This window comes from Rhincodon typus, chromosome 16 (genome assembly GCF_021869965.1).
Source record: "Rhincodon typus isolate 14 chromosome 16, sRhiTyp1.1, whole genome shotgun sequence".
Taxonomy (NCBI): Eukaryota; Metazoa; Chordata; class Chondrichthyes; order Orectolobiformes; family Rhincodontidae; genus Rhincodon; species Rhincodon typus.
The window spans coordinates 61,337,280-61,351,531 of NC_063347.1; the positions used below are offsets into that span (position 1 = coordinate 61,337,280).

The 14,252-nt window shown below is 47.8% G+C and overlaps 1 protein-coding gene across 1 annotated transcript in view; it reads right to left on the reverse strand.

Annotated features, from left to right (window-relative positions):
- Positions 1-14,252, reverse strand: part of LOC109922706 (cyclin-dependent kinase 16-like) — an 83,126-nt gene that overhangs the window by 10,205 nt on the left and 58,669 nt on the right. Inside the window, exons 5-8 of the mRNA XM_048606250.1 lie at positions 11,155-11,211; positions 10,023-10,137; positions 7,811-7,905; positions 5,884-5,946 (exon numbers count right to left, since the gene is read on the reverse strand). Of these exons, the coding sequence (XP_048462207.1) occupies positions 5,884-5,946; positions 7,811-7,905; positions 10,023-10,137; positions 11,155-11,211 (330 nt within the window). The remainder of the gene's footprint in view (positions 1-5,883; positions 5,947-7,810; positions 7,906-10,022; positions 10,138-11,154; positions 11,212-14,252) is intronic.

Consider the following 14,252-nt stretch of genomic DNA (forward strand, 5'->3'; position numbering starts at 1 on the left):
AACTCTGTTGGGAGTCTGTTGAAAGTGCATGATCAGGTCAGGGAGGACAGAGTAAATCTGGAGCGAGACACAGCCCAAGTGAGTGCATAAATTCAGAGATTTTGGAGGAATCAAGGGAAATCAGTGCAGAGAGTGACGTGCTTTTTGTTTGGCTCATAGTTTGTAAGGCTTTATTTCAGCAGATAAATTGAAGCCCAGGATCCAGCTTAACACAACAGAGTGACACCACAGGAAGATTAAGTTTATTGGTGATAATAGCCCCTAACTTGATTATCTATTTCGGCTTACTTTCAGATTGAACGTAAATATGGGAACTTTTTTTTAAACAGGTTACAAACTACAAGTCTAGAACTAAGTAAATTAGATAGAGATGCAGGGGTAGATGTTGTGTTGTAACTGCATGATGTGGGAGTTAATGGACCCCATTGTTCATAGTGACCACATCAGTAGCAAGTGTTGGTTGCTTGAGGAACTCTGCTTCAGAGTTGATGAGCTGCAGTCTGAGCTTTGGAACACTGTGATGTGTTAGGGAAACAGTTTCAGGATGCAGTCAAACCTCTTAGATTACCTTGAATTTGGACAGTGGTCAGGGACAGGAGAGTGTGACTAGGAATGAGGCCGGTAAAGGGACCCAGGTGATAGTGCTGAAGGAGTCTCTGCCCTTCAGCTTGTCTGACACAGGTTTGAGACTCTTGCTCCCAGTGTGGATGAACAAACTAATCATAGACAAGAAACCATTTGTGAGGTGGGAGAAAAGAGAAATGTAGTTCTAATTGGATAGTCAGGGAATGGACACTGTTCTCTGGCCAGGATTGAGAGACCTGAAGGTCATGTTGCCTGCCTGGTGCCTAGGTTCAGGATATCTCATCTGGGCTGCATAGGAGGGGAAAGATCTGGTTACTGTGGTCCATATAGATCCCAAGGATATAAGTGAAAAGAGATTCTGCTGACGGAATATGAGCAACTAGGGGCTAAATTCAAAAATCAGCACCAAAATTCATCATCTTTGGATTATGACCTGAACTACAAGCAAACTGGCCCAGGGCCAATAAGATTGGAGGTAGCTGTGTGGTTCAAAGATTAGTGTGGAGAAACGGGTTCTAATTCATGGAACATTCCCACCAGGACTTGGAAAGGAGGGAGGATGGGCTCCACATGAATCATGCTACAACTAGAGTCCTGGTGACTCATGTACCTTGGGTTGTTGGATAGGAAAATTATGAAAAATTAGGTGGTGGGGGAGGGTTCTACAAAGGCTATTGAAGTTTCCAGAACCAGTAATAGGACAGAGTAAAGGAAAGGGTCAGGTACAGTAGATAAGGGGGCCAGTTAGTGCAGGACTGAGGGTGTTGTACTTAAATATATACGGTCTACAAAACAAAGTGAGTGAGCTTGTAGTGCCAATTGAAATTGCTGGGCGTGATCTTGTGGGTATCTCAGGAACGTGGCTGCAAGGGGATCAGGGCTGGTAACTAAATCTCCAGAGATATGCGTCCGATTGCAAGGAAAGGCCGATAGACAGAAGGGGTAGGGCTGCGTTGTTAGTAAGAAATGAAATTAAATTGATAGCAAGAAGTGAGTCACCGGGCGCAGAATCTGTGGGTAGAGTAGAGGAACTGCAAGGGGAAAAGTCTCTGATTTGTATCACTAACATTATTGAAATAATTAAGAGAATGTCAGTCTCTGTGGGCACTGATTATAAATGAAGCACACCCCCATCAGGTCACTCTGAGCACTACTACCAGCCAGTGTTGGGACCACAACTATTCATGTTACATATTAACAAACTGAATGAAAGAACTGAGGGTATTATTGCTACTTTTCCATATGAAAGATAAGTGGAGGGAGGCTACACAATGACTTGGTCAGGTTAGAAGAGGGAGGGGCAAAGAAGGGGCAGATGGAATACAATGTGGGAACATGTGAGGTTAGGCACTTTGGTAGGAAGAACCGAGGGACACGCTGTTTTCCTAAATGGGGAAAGGCTCCCGAAATCTGAAACAAGGTTGGGAGTCCTGGGATAACAAGGTGTGGAGCTGGATGAACACAGCAGGCCAAGCAGCATCAGAGGAGCAGGAAAGCTGACGTTTCGGGCCTGGACCCTTCTTCAGAAATGGGGGCCAGGAAGGGGATTCTGAAATAAATAGGGAGAGAGGGGGAAGCGGACAGAAGATGGATAGAGGAGAAGATAGGTGGAGAGGAGACAGACAGGTCAAAGAGACGGGGATGGAGCCAGTAAAGGTGAGTGTAGGTGGGGAGTTAGGAAGGGGATAGGTCAGTCCAGGGAGGACGGACAGGTCAAGGGGGCGGGATGAGGTTAGTAGATAGGAAATGGGGGTGGGGCTTGAGGTGGGAGGAGGGGATAGGTGGGAGGAAGGACAGGTTAGGGAGGTGGGGACAAGCTGGGCTGGTTTTGGGATAGTAGGAACTGCAGATGCTGGAGAATCTGAGATAACAAGGTGTAGAGCTGGATGAACACAGCAGGCCAAGCAGCATCAGACGAGCAGGAAGGCTGACGTTTCGGGCCTAGACCCTTTTTTTCTGAAGAAAACTTGTGAAGTCCACATTGATACCATTGGGCTGCAGGGTTCCCAAGCGAAATATGAGGTGCTGTTCCTGCAACCTTCGGGTGGCATCATTGTGGCACTGCAGGAGGCCCAGGATGGACATGTCGTCCAAGGAGTGAGAGGGGGAGGTGAAATGGTTCGTGACTGGGAGGTGCAGTTGTTTGTCGCGAACCGAGCGTAGGTGTTCTGCAAAGCGGTCCCCAAGCCTCTGCCTGGTTTCCCCGATGTAGAGGAGGCCACAACGGGAATAGCGGATACAGTATACCACAGTAGCAGATGTGCAGGTGAACATCTGTTTGATGTGGAAGGTCTTCTTAGGGCCTGGGATTGGTGGGGGGGGGGGGGGGGAAGGGGCAGGTGTAGCACTTCCTGCAGTTGCAGGGAGAAGTGCCGGGGCTGGAGGGGAGTGTGGAGCAGACGAGGGAGTCATGGAGAGAGTGGTCCCTCTGGAAAGCAGATAAGGGTATGGAGGGAAAAATGTCTTTGGTAGTGGGGTTGGATTGCAGATGGCGGAAGTGTCGGAGGATGATGCGTTGGATCTGGAGGTTGGTGGGGTGGTACGTGAGGACAAGGGGGATTCTTTTTTGGTTGTTATTGTGGGGAGGGGGTGTGAGGGATGAGTTGCGGGAAATGTGAGAGACATGGTCAAGGGTGTTTTCGACCACGGTGGAGGGGAAGTTGTGGTCCTTGAAAAACGAGGACATCTGGGATGTCCAGGAGTGGAATGCCTCATCTTGGGAGCAGATGCGGTGGAGGCGAAGGAATTGGGAATAGGGGATGGCTTTTTTTCAGGAAGGTGGGTGAGAGAAGGTGTATCCTAGGTAGCTGTGGGAGTCGGTGGGCTTGAAATGGATATCGGTTTCCAGGTGGATGCCAGAGATGGAAACAGAGAGGTCCAGGAAGGAGAGAGAGGTATCAGAGATGGTCCAGGTGAACTTAAGGTTGGGGTGGAAGGTGTTAGTAAAGTGGATGACCTGTTTGAGCTCCTCGTGGGAGCACGAGGTGGCGCCGATACAGTCATCAATGTAACAGAGGAAGAGGTGGGGGAGAGGGCCAGCGTAGCTACGGAAGAGGGATTGTTCCATGTATCCTACAAAGAGGCAGGCATAGCTTGGGCCCATGCAGGTACCCATGGCCACCCTCTTTGTCTGTAGGAAGTGGGAGGAATTGAAGGAGAAGTTGTTAAGGGTGGGAGTCCTGGCTCAGGATTCTCTCAATGTTAACATGCAGGTTCAGTTGGCAGTTAGGAAGGTAAAAGCAATGTTAGTATCCAAGACAGCTGGAATACAAGAGCAGAGATGTGCTGCTGGGGCTGTGTAAGGCTCTGGTCAGGCTGCATTTGGAATATTGTGAGCAGTTTTGGTCTCCACATATAAAAGAAGATGATGGCATTGGAGAGGATCCAGAGGAGGATTACAAAATGATCCCAAGGATGAAGGGCTGGTCATCTGAGGAGCGGCTGAGGTCTTTTTGAGTCTATATTTGATGGTATTTAGAAGGGGAGGACTGTTTCTGATTGAAATTTTCGGGAGACCTGGATCGAGTAGATGTGGAGATGTTTCCCTCTTGTGGGAGAGACTCTGTCCTGAGGGCATGGTCTGAGTGAAGCAATGACCCTTTGGAACTGAGATGAGGAATTTCTTCAGCCTGAGGGTGGTGAATCTGTGTCACAGAGGGCTGTTGTAGCTGAGTCATTGAGTTGTATTTACAACAAATTCTTGGCTGTTAAGGGATTGAGGATTACAGGGAGAAGGCAGGACAGAGGTTTCTCAACCACCATCCCCCCCACCCATTCAGCCAAGATAGAATGGTGGAGCAGACGCGATGGGCTGAATGGCCGAATTCTGGGCCTATAACTTATTCGCTTATGAACAGAGTGCCAATACACCAAACTGGGAATAGAGAGAAATGTTCCTGCATTTCATTGAGTTGAAGTAGTTTAAGGAAGCTTCTGTATTTTGTTTTTTTTTTGGAGAATTATTTCGTTTTCAGTCTGCTCTTTGCTACTGGAATTTGAAAGGATGTGATTTGCTTCAATGGGCACGCAATGAGCACTGTATGAAAGAATTAGTGGAGTGGAGAGAGTGATGGTTAAGGAAGACTGGACTGAGACGGAGGGGTCTACTGGTTGAGTTCAAGGGAGGCTGATTATTGTGGAAGAATGTGAGAGGTGCGTCATTCCTCAGCTGTTCTCATGCTGCTCAAGTTAATCACCACCGTCTGTCAACTGGTGTGATTTCTGCATTTGGAATAAGCTACTGAGGGAAGAATTCTAACCATAACAGAGCTAAATCCACAAACACCACGTATTCCTGGGACAAGCCTGACAGAACGAGCAATCCCTGAGCTCAACCAGTTACAAATGGGTTCAACAATTTGGCAGACAGCTGCACAACAAAATAGTAAAACACCTGTCTGACATCCTCACGCAATTCTAGCTTACGGGCAATGTCCCCGAAACCACAACCAAAAACACAAATTGCTGGAAAAGCTAGCATCTGCGGACAGAAATCCAAGTTAACTTTTCAGATTCGGTGACCCTTAGAACTCAACGGGTGGCCCAAGAAATCACCACCTCCGTTCCCAGATATGTCCCGGCCCCACTGGCAGGACAGACCTAGCAGTGGTGGAGGCACAGTGCCAATACAGTTGGGAAAGAGCTGCTGAGCGACCTCAACATTATCTCCAGACTTCATGAAAACTCCATGGCATCAGATTAAACATGAGCAGGGAAACCACCTGCTGATTACCAAACACTACCCTGCTCGAAGCCGGTGCACCATCTACAAGGCACACTTGCCTGGATGGGTGCAGCTCCAACAACACTTGAGTTTGACACAGTCCAGGGCAAAGCAGCCCGCTTGATTGGCACTACATTCACTCCCTCCACCACCGACGCTCAGTAGCAGCTGTAGGTACAGTCTACAAGATGCACTGCAGAAATTCACTAAAGGTCCTTAGACAGCACCTTTCGTAACCACTTCCATCTAGAAGGACAAGGGCAGCAGATATATGGGAACACCACCACCTCCAAGTTCCCCTCCAACTCACTCACCATCCTGACTTGGAAATATATCGCTGTTCCTTCACTGTCACTGGGTCAAAATCCTGGAATTCCCTCCCTAATAGCATTGTGGGCCAACCTACAGCACATGGGCTGCAGCGGTTCAAGGCGGCAGCTCACCCCCACCTTCTCAAGGGGCAACTAGGGACGGGCAATACAGCAATCCTCCATCCCATGAAACGATCGAGCATAAGTTCTCTATCAAAATAAAATTTCCACCTGCACAAACACTTTGAGCAGCCGTTTCCATACCTTCACATTGTTCATGTTCATTATGTTCCCGCAGTCATCCATGTACTGCTTCAGGTCTCTGTCCTGGAACAGAGTTAACAGTGAATATCAGGGCAGACAATTGTCAGATTCAAATCATCGGAGATTCCCCCCACTACTGTGTGTGTGTGTGTGTGTGTGTGTGTGTGTGTGTGTCATGTGAGTATGTGAAGGAGAGTGCAACTGGGAGGTTACCAGAGACATCAAGTCAAGTGGTGTGGAGGAGCCAAATGAAGATTTTAGCTAATGTTAATGTTCAGCAGTTTAGCACCAATTCCAGGATTCCACAACTGTCCCAGTGGGCCAGATATTAGTGAATGTGACCCCACTTTTGAAGAAAGCATTAGAATAAAAACAGGGAGCTATCGGCCAGCTATCCTGGCATTAGTCATTGATTTCCTCCTCAATCTATTAGTGAGGAAGTGATAACAAAGCATTCCAAATAGATGACAGAGACTCGACATGGCTTTATAACAGGAAAACTGCATTTGACTAAAATAGAGTTTTTAAAGATGTAAAAAGCTGGGTAGCTAAATGGGAACCAGCAGATGTAGTATACTTAGATATTCAGAAAACAGTCGCTAAGGTGTCTCAAAATTTTTTGTTGCCAAGGTTAGGCTTAATGGAGAAAAGACAGAGGATTAGAAAATAATAAGAAAAAATTCAGTGTGACTACAGAGAGTACAATAAGAATCAGTGCTGGGGCTTTGGCTATTTAAACTGTACATCTATTATCGGAGTGGTGGGACTGAATTTAAGACCTCCAAGCTCGCTGGTAGAACTTAACAGCTACAGCAACTCACCAATAGTCCTCATACAGCACTTTCATAACCCAGGAGCACCTCCATCTAGAAGGCCAAGGGCAGAAAATAGATAGGAACACCAAGTTCCCCTCCAATCACTCACCACCCTGACTTGGAAATATATTGCCATTCCTTCAGTATCGCTGGGTCAAAATCCTGGAATTCCCTCCCTAAGGACATTGTGGGTCAACCCACAGCAGGTGGACTGTAGCGGTTTAAGAAGGCAGCTCACCACCACCATTACAAGGACAATTAGAGACAATCAAAAATAAGCTGTATCTGCAGCCTTCGTCCTTCCACATGGAAACAGTCGTAGGTTCGGAAGGTGCTGTCTGAGGATTTTGGCACTTCTGCGACCAGTAAATTTCTACATTGATGTACTGGACAAGGAATAACAAGGATGTTGTTTCAAAAATGTGGAAGGTGGCATAAAGGGAAGAGTGAGGCATTACAAGGACATGGATAGCAGAAGCAGCAGTAGCAGGGTTAGGAGCAAGCTCAGGAGGGGTGCTGAATGAACTGGATGACTCTCCCACACAATGGTCCCAGGCTCTCTGCAGTTCTCGGGAATACCAATGGAAGTACTGTCCTGGCCAATATTGTGCCGACCAGCAGCCCCACTGATCAGATGGACAGACAGCATCTGGGGCCTGGAACAATGTCCATTTGAGGACAGGATCACACAATCACTGCTCCAGACAGATCTGTTACGGTAGAGTGGGTCAGACTGGATCACACAGTCAATGGCCATAACAGAGATCTGTTGGCACAGAATGGATTGCAGACTCTGTCCCATATTTGTGTGGAATGGACCACAGAAACACTGGCCCTGACAGAGATCTGTTGGTGCAGAGTGTGATGGAGATCTGTGGGCATGAAGGACACCAGAGTAGATTACTGTCTCATTGTCTCTGATAGTGCAGATGGGATGAGAGTGGATCACCTTGTCATTGTCCCTGGCGGAGATCTGTTGGTGTAGAAAGGATCAGAACAGATTTGTAGCAGTCCACGGGTGAACGGTGGATGGGTATGGTGGTGGTAGCAGGTTTCGGGGAGACAGTAATGGGGGAGGGCTAGCAGTAATGTGGTAACTGACATTCTCTTACCAAGTATTCGAAGACCAGAGTTAGTGATTTCTCAGTGTGGATGATGTCATGTAGTGTCACTATATTGGCATGTTTCAGCTCCTTCAGCAAGGACACTGCAAACAGAAAGATTCAAGTAAGTCTTCACACAACAAGCTGCCCTCAACTTCTCCCAGTCTCTGAGCATTCCACCCAAGCTGAGCCGCCTCTTATTTCTGACCTCTGACCTGTCATCCGTGCCTCCACATTCCTCCTCTTAGCTAGCTACCCCTATCTTTATCTGTCCATCTCCTCTGACTTTGCTCACCCAAAATCCAATGGCTATATAGTTTAGCATCTCTACCCTGGCCTCTTCTCAACACTGAAATGAACTGGGGCATGATCACGGATACCCCTTTGCTCCCAGCCTGTCTCCTTCACTCCATCCAGTAATCTGATGGTAGCTCAGAGAGGCACTCCTCATGTCCTTCAGCTTGGCACAGACTGTTCCATTGCAGGTCACACTCTGCACTGAGCAAACCCACCTCAGAGTAGCTTCCGGAGGCGACTGGAGTGCGGATTGGGATAGGACAACATTAGCCAGTCCGAGCTAAGGAACTGTCCTAGTCCATCCATTGTCACTGCTGTGGTGAGGAAAGCACAGTAACATCTCTACTTCCTCAGAAGGCAAAGGAAATCCAGTATGTCAACAATGACTCCTCGCAATTTTTATAAGTGACCCCATAGAAAACACCCTATACAGATGCATCACGGCATGATAATGGCAACTGCTCTGCCCAAGTCTGCAAGAAATTTCAGAGAGTTGTGAATGCAGCCCAGTCCATCTCTCAAACCAGCCTTCCTTCCATTGATTCCATCTAGATTTCTCACTGCCTCGGGAAGCCAACCTACATAATCAAAGACCCTCCAATCCCAGGTATATTCTCTTCCACCTTCTTCCATCGAGCAGAAGATATGAAAATTTGGAAGACCGTGCCAACAGATTCAGGAACAGCTTTTTCCCCGCTGTTATCATACTTATGAAGGGACCTCTCATATATTAGAGTTGATCTCTCTCCGCACCTTCTCTGTAGCTGTAACACTACATTCTGCATTCTGTCCTATTACCCTGATGTACTTACATAAGGTACCATTTGTCTGGATAGCATGCAGATCTGATTTGATTTATTGTCACGTGTACCTGAGTACAGTGAAAAGTTTTGTTTGTGAGCAGTAATAGTAAGCGAGGACATACAGATTATAGGGTGCATGGACAGAGTGAGGCATACTGGTTACACTGCACAGGAGCTATGTGAGGCAAGATCAACATTAACAAGATCAACATTATTTGAAGTTACAGAATGCTAGCCTTCATTGCTCAGAACATTGAGTATATGAGTTCAGACATCATGTTGCAGGACATTAGTGAGGCCACTTTTGGAATACTGTGTACAGTTCTGGTCATCCTGCCGTAGGAAGGATGTTATTAAATTGGAGAGGGTTCAGAAAAGGTTTACAAAGATTTAGCTGGGACTGGAGGGTTTGAGTTATAAGGAGAGGCTGGGACTTGTATCGCTGGAGGTTGAGGGGTGGCCTTATAGAGGTTCATAAAATCATGAAGGGCATAGGTTAGGTGAATAGCCAAGGTCTTTTCCAAAACTAGACAGCATAGGTTTAAGGTGAGAGGGGTAAGATTTAAAAGGTACCCAAGGGGTAATTTTTTTCACACAGAGGGTGGTTCCTCTGTGGAATGAACTGCGAGAAGATGCAGCTACAGTTACAATGCCTAAAAGAAATCGGGATAAGTACGTGAATAGGAAAGGTTTAGATGGATATGGGCCAAACGCAGGCAGATGGGGAACAAAACCAGAAGTTGCTGGAAAAGCTCAGCAGTTCTGGCAGCATCTGTGAAGGAAAGAAATGAAAAGTTAACGTTTCGGGTCCGGTGACCCTTCAGGCAAATGGGACTAGATTAATTTGGGAACCTTGGACAAGTTGTGGTGAAGGGAGTTTCAGTTCTGTGTGACTCTGTCTGTGGTGGGGTGAAGGCACTACAGGTCCCAGAAAGCCAACGAGTGGAGGATCCAACTGGAACCAATCTATACATGCTTCCAGAAGCTTATCGGGCAGAGTTACACCTCACAGCTCCGGGTCGAGGAGACATCATTGGTTTTATTATCCAATAATGGGATCGGGAGCCCACCTTGGCACAGATACAAATGGGATCAGAATCTTCCTCAGGGTGCGCTCGTACCTTCCCGAATGGCTGTGCAGGGTGCCCCCTCCTCATGTTCCAGGCGAATCTCTTTCAGTGCGACCAGATTATCGGTCAGCTTACTCCTGCCCTTGAACACTGTGGCGTACGTGCCCTGGAAATAAGACAGATGTTAGAGTGTGACAAAACAATGTGGACAGTTCTATACTGGCCTGACCATACAGTGGGACGACGAAATGCTTCAATGGTCTGGGTATTTCGCCGTGGAAACAGATCAAATAAAGACACACAGCCTAAAAGTTACACAGGGCCATGACGGACAGTTTACTGAGAGCTCCAACAGCCAGTATCACGGTGTTGTTGGTGAAGAAAAGGCTGTGAATGTTGTGACAGTACACTTGCAGAAATAAAAAAACCGGTTGGGATTTTCAAAATCCACGAGGGTGCAGGCTCCGAGTTTGCGCTCACAACCAGTCAGTTACAGTGCAGGGCTGAAGGAACGCAGCTGGTCAGGCAGCCACCGGAAGCAAGAGAGTCGGCGTTTTGGGCCGGGACCCTTTGTCAGGCCGTTCCCACAGCAGTGAGACAGGAGAAAGGCAAGCAGCAGCATCCAAGTGGATCTGACTGATGGGGGCGGAGCTGGTCAGAAACTAGCCACAGGACTCACTCCAGTACCAGGGCTGAGTCGGCCTGGCCCAGTTACCAGGGAGACAGGTAGAGCTGGCAACTTGGGAACGGAGCTACAGAGCAGGGACCAAAGACAACGGGCTCAGTATTCAGCTGAAAATTCTTAAGAGGGCAAAAGAAGGGGGCAGGGTAACGTGGGAGGGAAAAAGTGGAGGCGGAGTTAAATGCACTTAAAGTATACATCTGCTGAGCTCATGGGACAAGTTATTCCAACCGCAAACAAAATCTTTGTTTAAAAAACAGGCAAAATTAACATGGAAGACAAAAACAAAAAGTGACGTTGGTGTAGGAGGAAATCACAGCACCCCCCAACTGGGTGACCCCGAAGATATAGGGAGGAGAGTTAGGCCATTCGGCCACTGATGTGTTCCTCAATCCCATTCTCCTGCCTTCTCCCCATAACCTTCCATCCCTTTACCAATCACAAACCTGTCCATCTCTGTCTTAGAGACAGTCAGTCACACAGGAGGTGAGTTTTGCATACCTCTCCCAGTTTATCCAGCTTGACATAGGTTTCCAGTTTGCCAAACCCAATTTCTGACTGGTGAAGGAAAGAACACAAAGATCAGTTTTTGCTTGTTTCGAGGGTCAGATTTGATGCTGTTCACGCACAGTGTGCACACTCGTTCAACAATGATGACCAGCACACAATGTGACAGTCCCACACTGTCACTCCCACACGCTCACTCACACACACTCACTCACTCGCCCGCTCTCTCACTCGCCCGCTCTCTCACTCGCCTGCTCTCTCACTCGCCCGCTCTCTCACTCGCCCGCTCTCTCACTCGCCCGCTCTCTCACTCGCCCTCGCAGTCTCTCTCACTCGCCCTCGCAGTGAGCTGGTCAGGTTTTTGGGTCTGTCCCACAAACAGCAGCTCTCACCGCCTCCTTTCCCAGGTCTTTTCAGTCTCAGCAAACTTCATAGTTCAGATCTCCAGTTACCCTGAAGATCCAGACACATCAGTAATGCACTTTGGGCAAGGTAACCCATTAACTTTATCCAGTTTATAACTGCGGCAAATACGGAGGGCCGCTCGGCCTACTGTGTGTATGCTGGCTCTCTGAATGAGCAATTCATTTAGTACCACTCTCCTGATTTCTCCCCATTGCTCTGTACAGATAATTAGCCAAATCCCACTCGAGTGAACCTGCCTCCCCCACACTCTCAGACAGTGTATCCCAGACCCTAACCTCTCTCTGAGTGAACCTGCCTCCCCCACATTCTCAGACAGTGTATCCCAGACCCTAACCATTCCCTGAGTGAACCTGCCTCCCCCACACTCTCAGACAGTGTATCCCAGAACCTAACCACTCCCTGAGTGAACCTGCCTCCCCCACACTCTCAGACCGGAAGTAACTTACTCATTCATCAACCTCCACATTCTTACATTTTCTCTGTCTCCAGTCACTCACTAACCTGCTCTACATATCCTCACACCTTTTAAATAGACCAATTAGCACACTAACTAATCCGCTGTGACAAATCTCTGCTTCTCTCCCCACAGGTCTTGTTGGAGGTGCTGAGTTTCTCCAGCACTTTCTGGTTTTCTACAATCCCACTGCCCATTCATCAATCCCAGATCTCGGAGTCCCTTTGGACGCAAACCGAATCCCAGATCTGGGCATTCTGGGCTTTGCCTCTCTGTGAGATATTCTCAACATTCCATGTTCTGCTATTGTCTCAATCACATTGACCTGTCTGTCCTCTGCTTTCTTCATGGGCCAGCTTTTATACCACAGGCACGCACACACATCAAAGGCAGAATGTTGTCGACAAAAACACAATCCAAGTATAAAGTCAGCAAAGAGAAGACAAAAGAATATTTACAAGAAGAAAGCTCCAATAAGGCATGTGCTTACTTCTACTTGTTCATGGGATTAGACCAGGATTTATTGTCCATCCCTAATTGCCCAGAGGGCAAGTAAGTGTCAACCTCATTGCTGTGGGTCACATGTAGGCCAGACCAGATAAGGATGGCAGATTTCTTTCCCCATAAAACAATTAGTGAACCAGATGGGGTTTTAAACAGCAATTGATGGTAGTTACACAGTCATTGTTAGACCAGCTTTCTATTCTAGATCTTTATTGAATTCAGATGCCCCTGTCCGCTAAAGTGGGATTTAGAGCCATTTTCCTGGACTATTAACCTAGGTTTTGGATTACTTGGCCAGTGCCTTTACCTGTACATCATGGTTAACCTGCAAACTCAAAATCGCATGCAGTAACTGTAATGGCTTCTGTCGCTGAATAGCCGGTGGACTCAGCAGATTTTGGGGCAGAGGGGACAGATTGCTGCATCCTGGGTCTCTGGCTGTACCACTGTTACTCACTGCATAGCACACCGTTTGCTGCTTTCAGCTCTCTCTCCATGTTATAAATGCAGCAGTCGTAGGCACTATAGAAACAGTGTAGTTACGGCTGTTATAAATACTGTACTGTCAGAAATGTCCTAGTCATAGAGGCACAGAAAAAGGCCCTTTGGCTCTTCGCATCCACACTGGTCAAAAAGAACTACCTAACTAATCTAATCCCATTCCCCAGCACGTGCCCCATATTCCTGTATACCTTGGTATCACAGTGAACATCTAAACACTTTGTCAATGTTATGAGGAGCTCTGCCTCTATCACCCTTACAGGCACCACCCTCTGGATGAAAACATTTTTCCTCACATCTCTAAACCTCCCACCCCTTACCTTATATCTATGTCCCTGCGTCATTGATCGCTCCATCAATGGGAAAGGTTTCTTCCTGTCCACCCTATCTCCCTCCTTCATAATTTCATACATCTCAGTCTCCTCTGCTCCAAGGAAAACAACCCCAGTCTGTCCAATCTCTCTCCATAACTGAAACGCTCCAGCCCAGGCAACATCCTGGTACATCTCCCCTGCACCCTCTCCAGTGCTATCACATCCCTCCTATAATGTGGATTCCACAACTGCACACAGTACTCTAACTGTAGCCTAACCAACATTTTATACAGTTCCAGCATCATCTCCCCACTCTATGCCTCAGCTAATAAAGGCAAATATCTGTCTTAAATGACTCCTTATTCTGAAATAGACCCCCTGGTCCTAGACACTTCTAGGAAGTGGAAGGTGTTAGGAGGGAGGGCAGAACATGCTGAGTGGGGACAGAGTGGTGGGGAGGGAGGGTGGAGTGTACTGAGGTGGGATGTGAGTGAGGGGTTGTACTAGAGATATGGGGTGTAGTGAGACAGGGGAGAGTGCAGTGATGGAGGATAGAGGGCAGTAGCGGAGGGAGAGTGTGGTGACAAAGTAGAGTGCGTAGTGAGGGAGGGGAGTGTATAGTGTGGCAGGGGGGAGTGTACTGATGGAGGGGAGGTTGATGGTGAAAGGGAGACTGTAGTAGGAGAGAATAGTGGGTGGGGAGGGTGTATTGGCAGAGGGGAGAGTGTAGTGGGAGGGTGTTGTGGTGGAGGGGTGTTGTGGTGTATTGGCAAAGGGGAGGGTGTAGTGGCAGAGGGGAGGGTGGTGATGGAGGGGACAGTGTAGTGGGGAGTAGGGTATAGGGAGGGGGGGGAAGGTGTAGTGGCAAAGGGAAGAGTGTAGTGAGAGGGTTT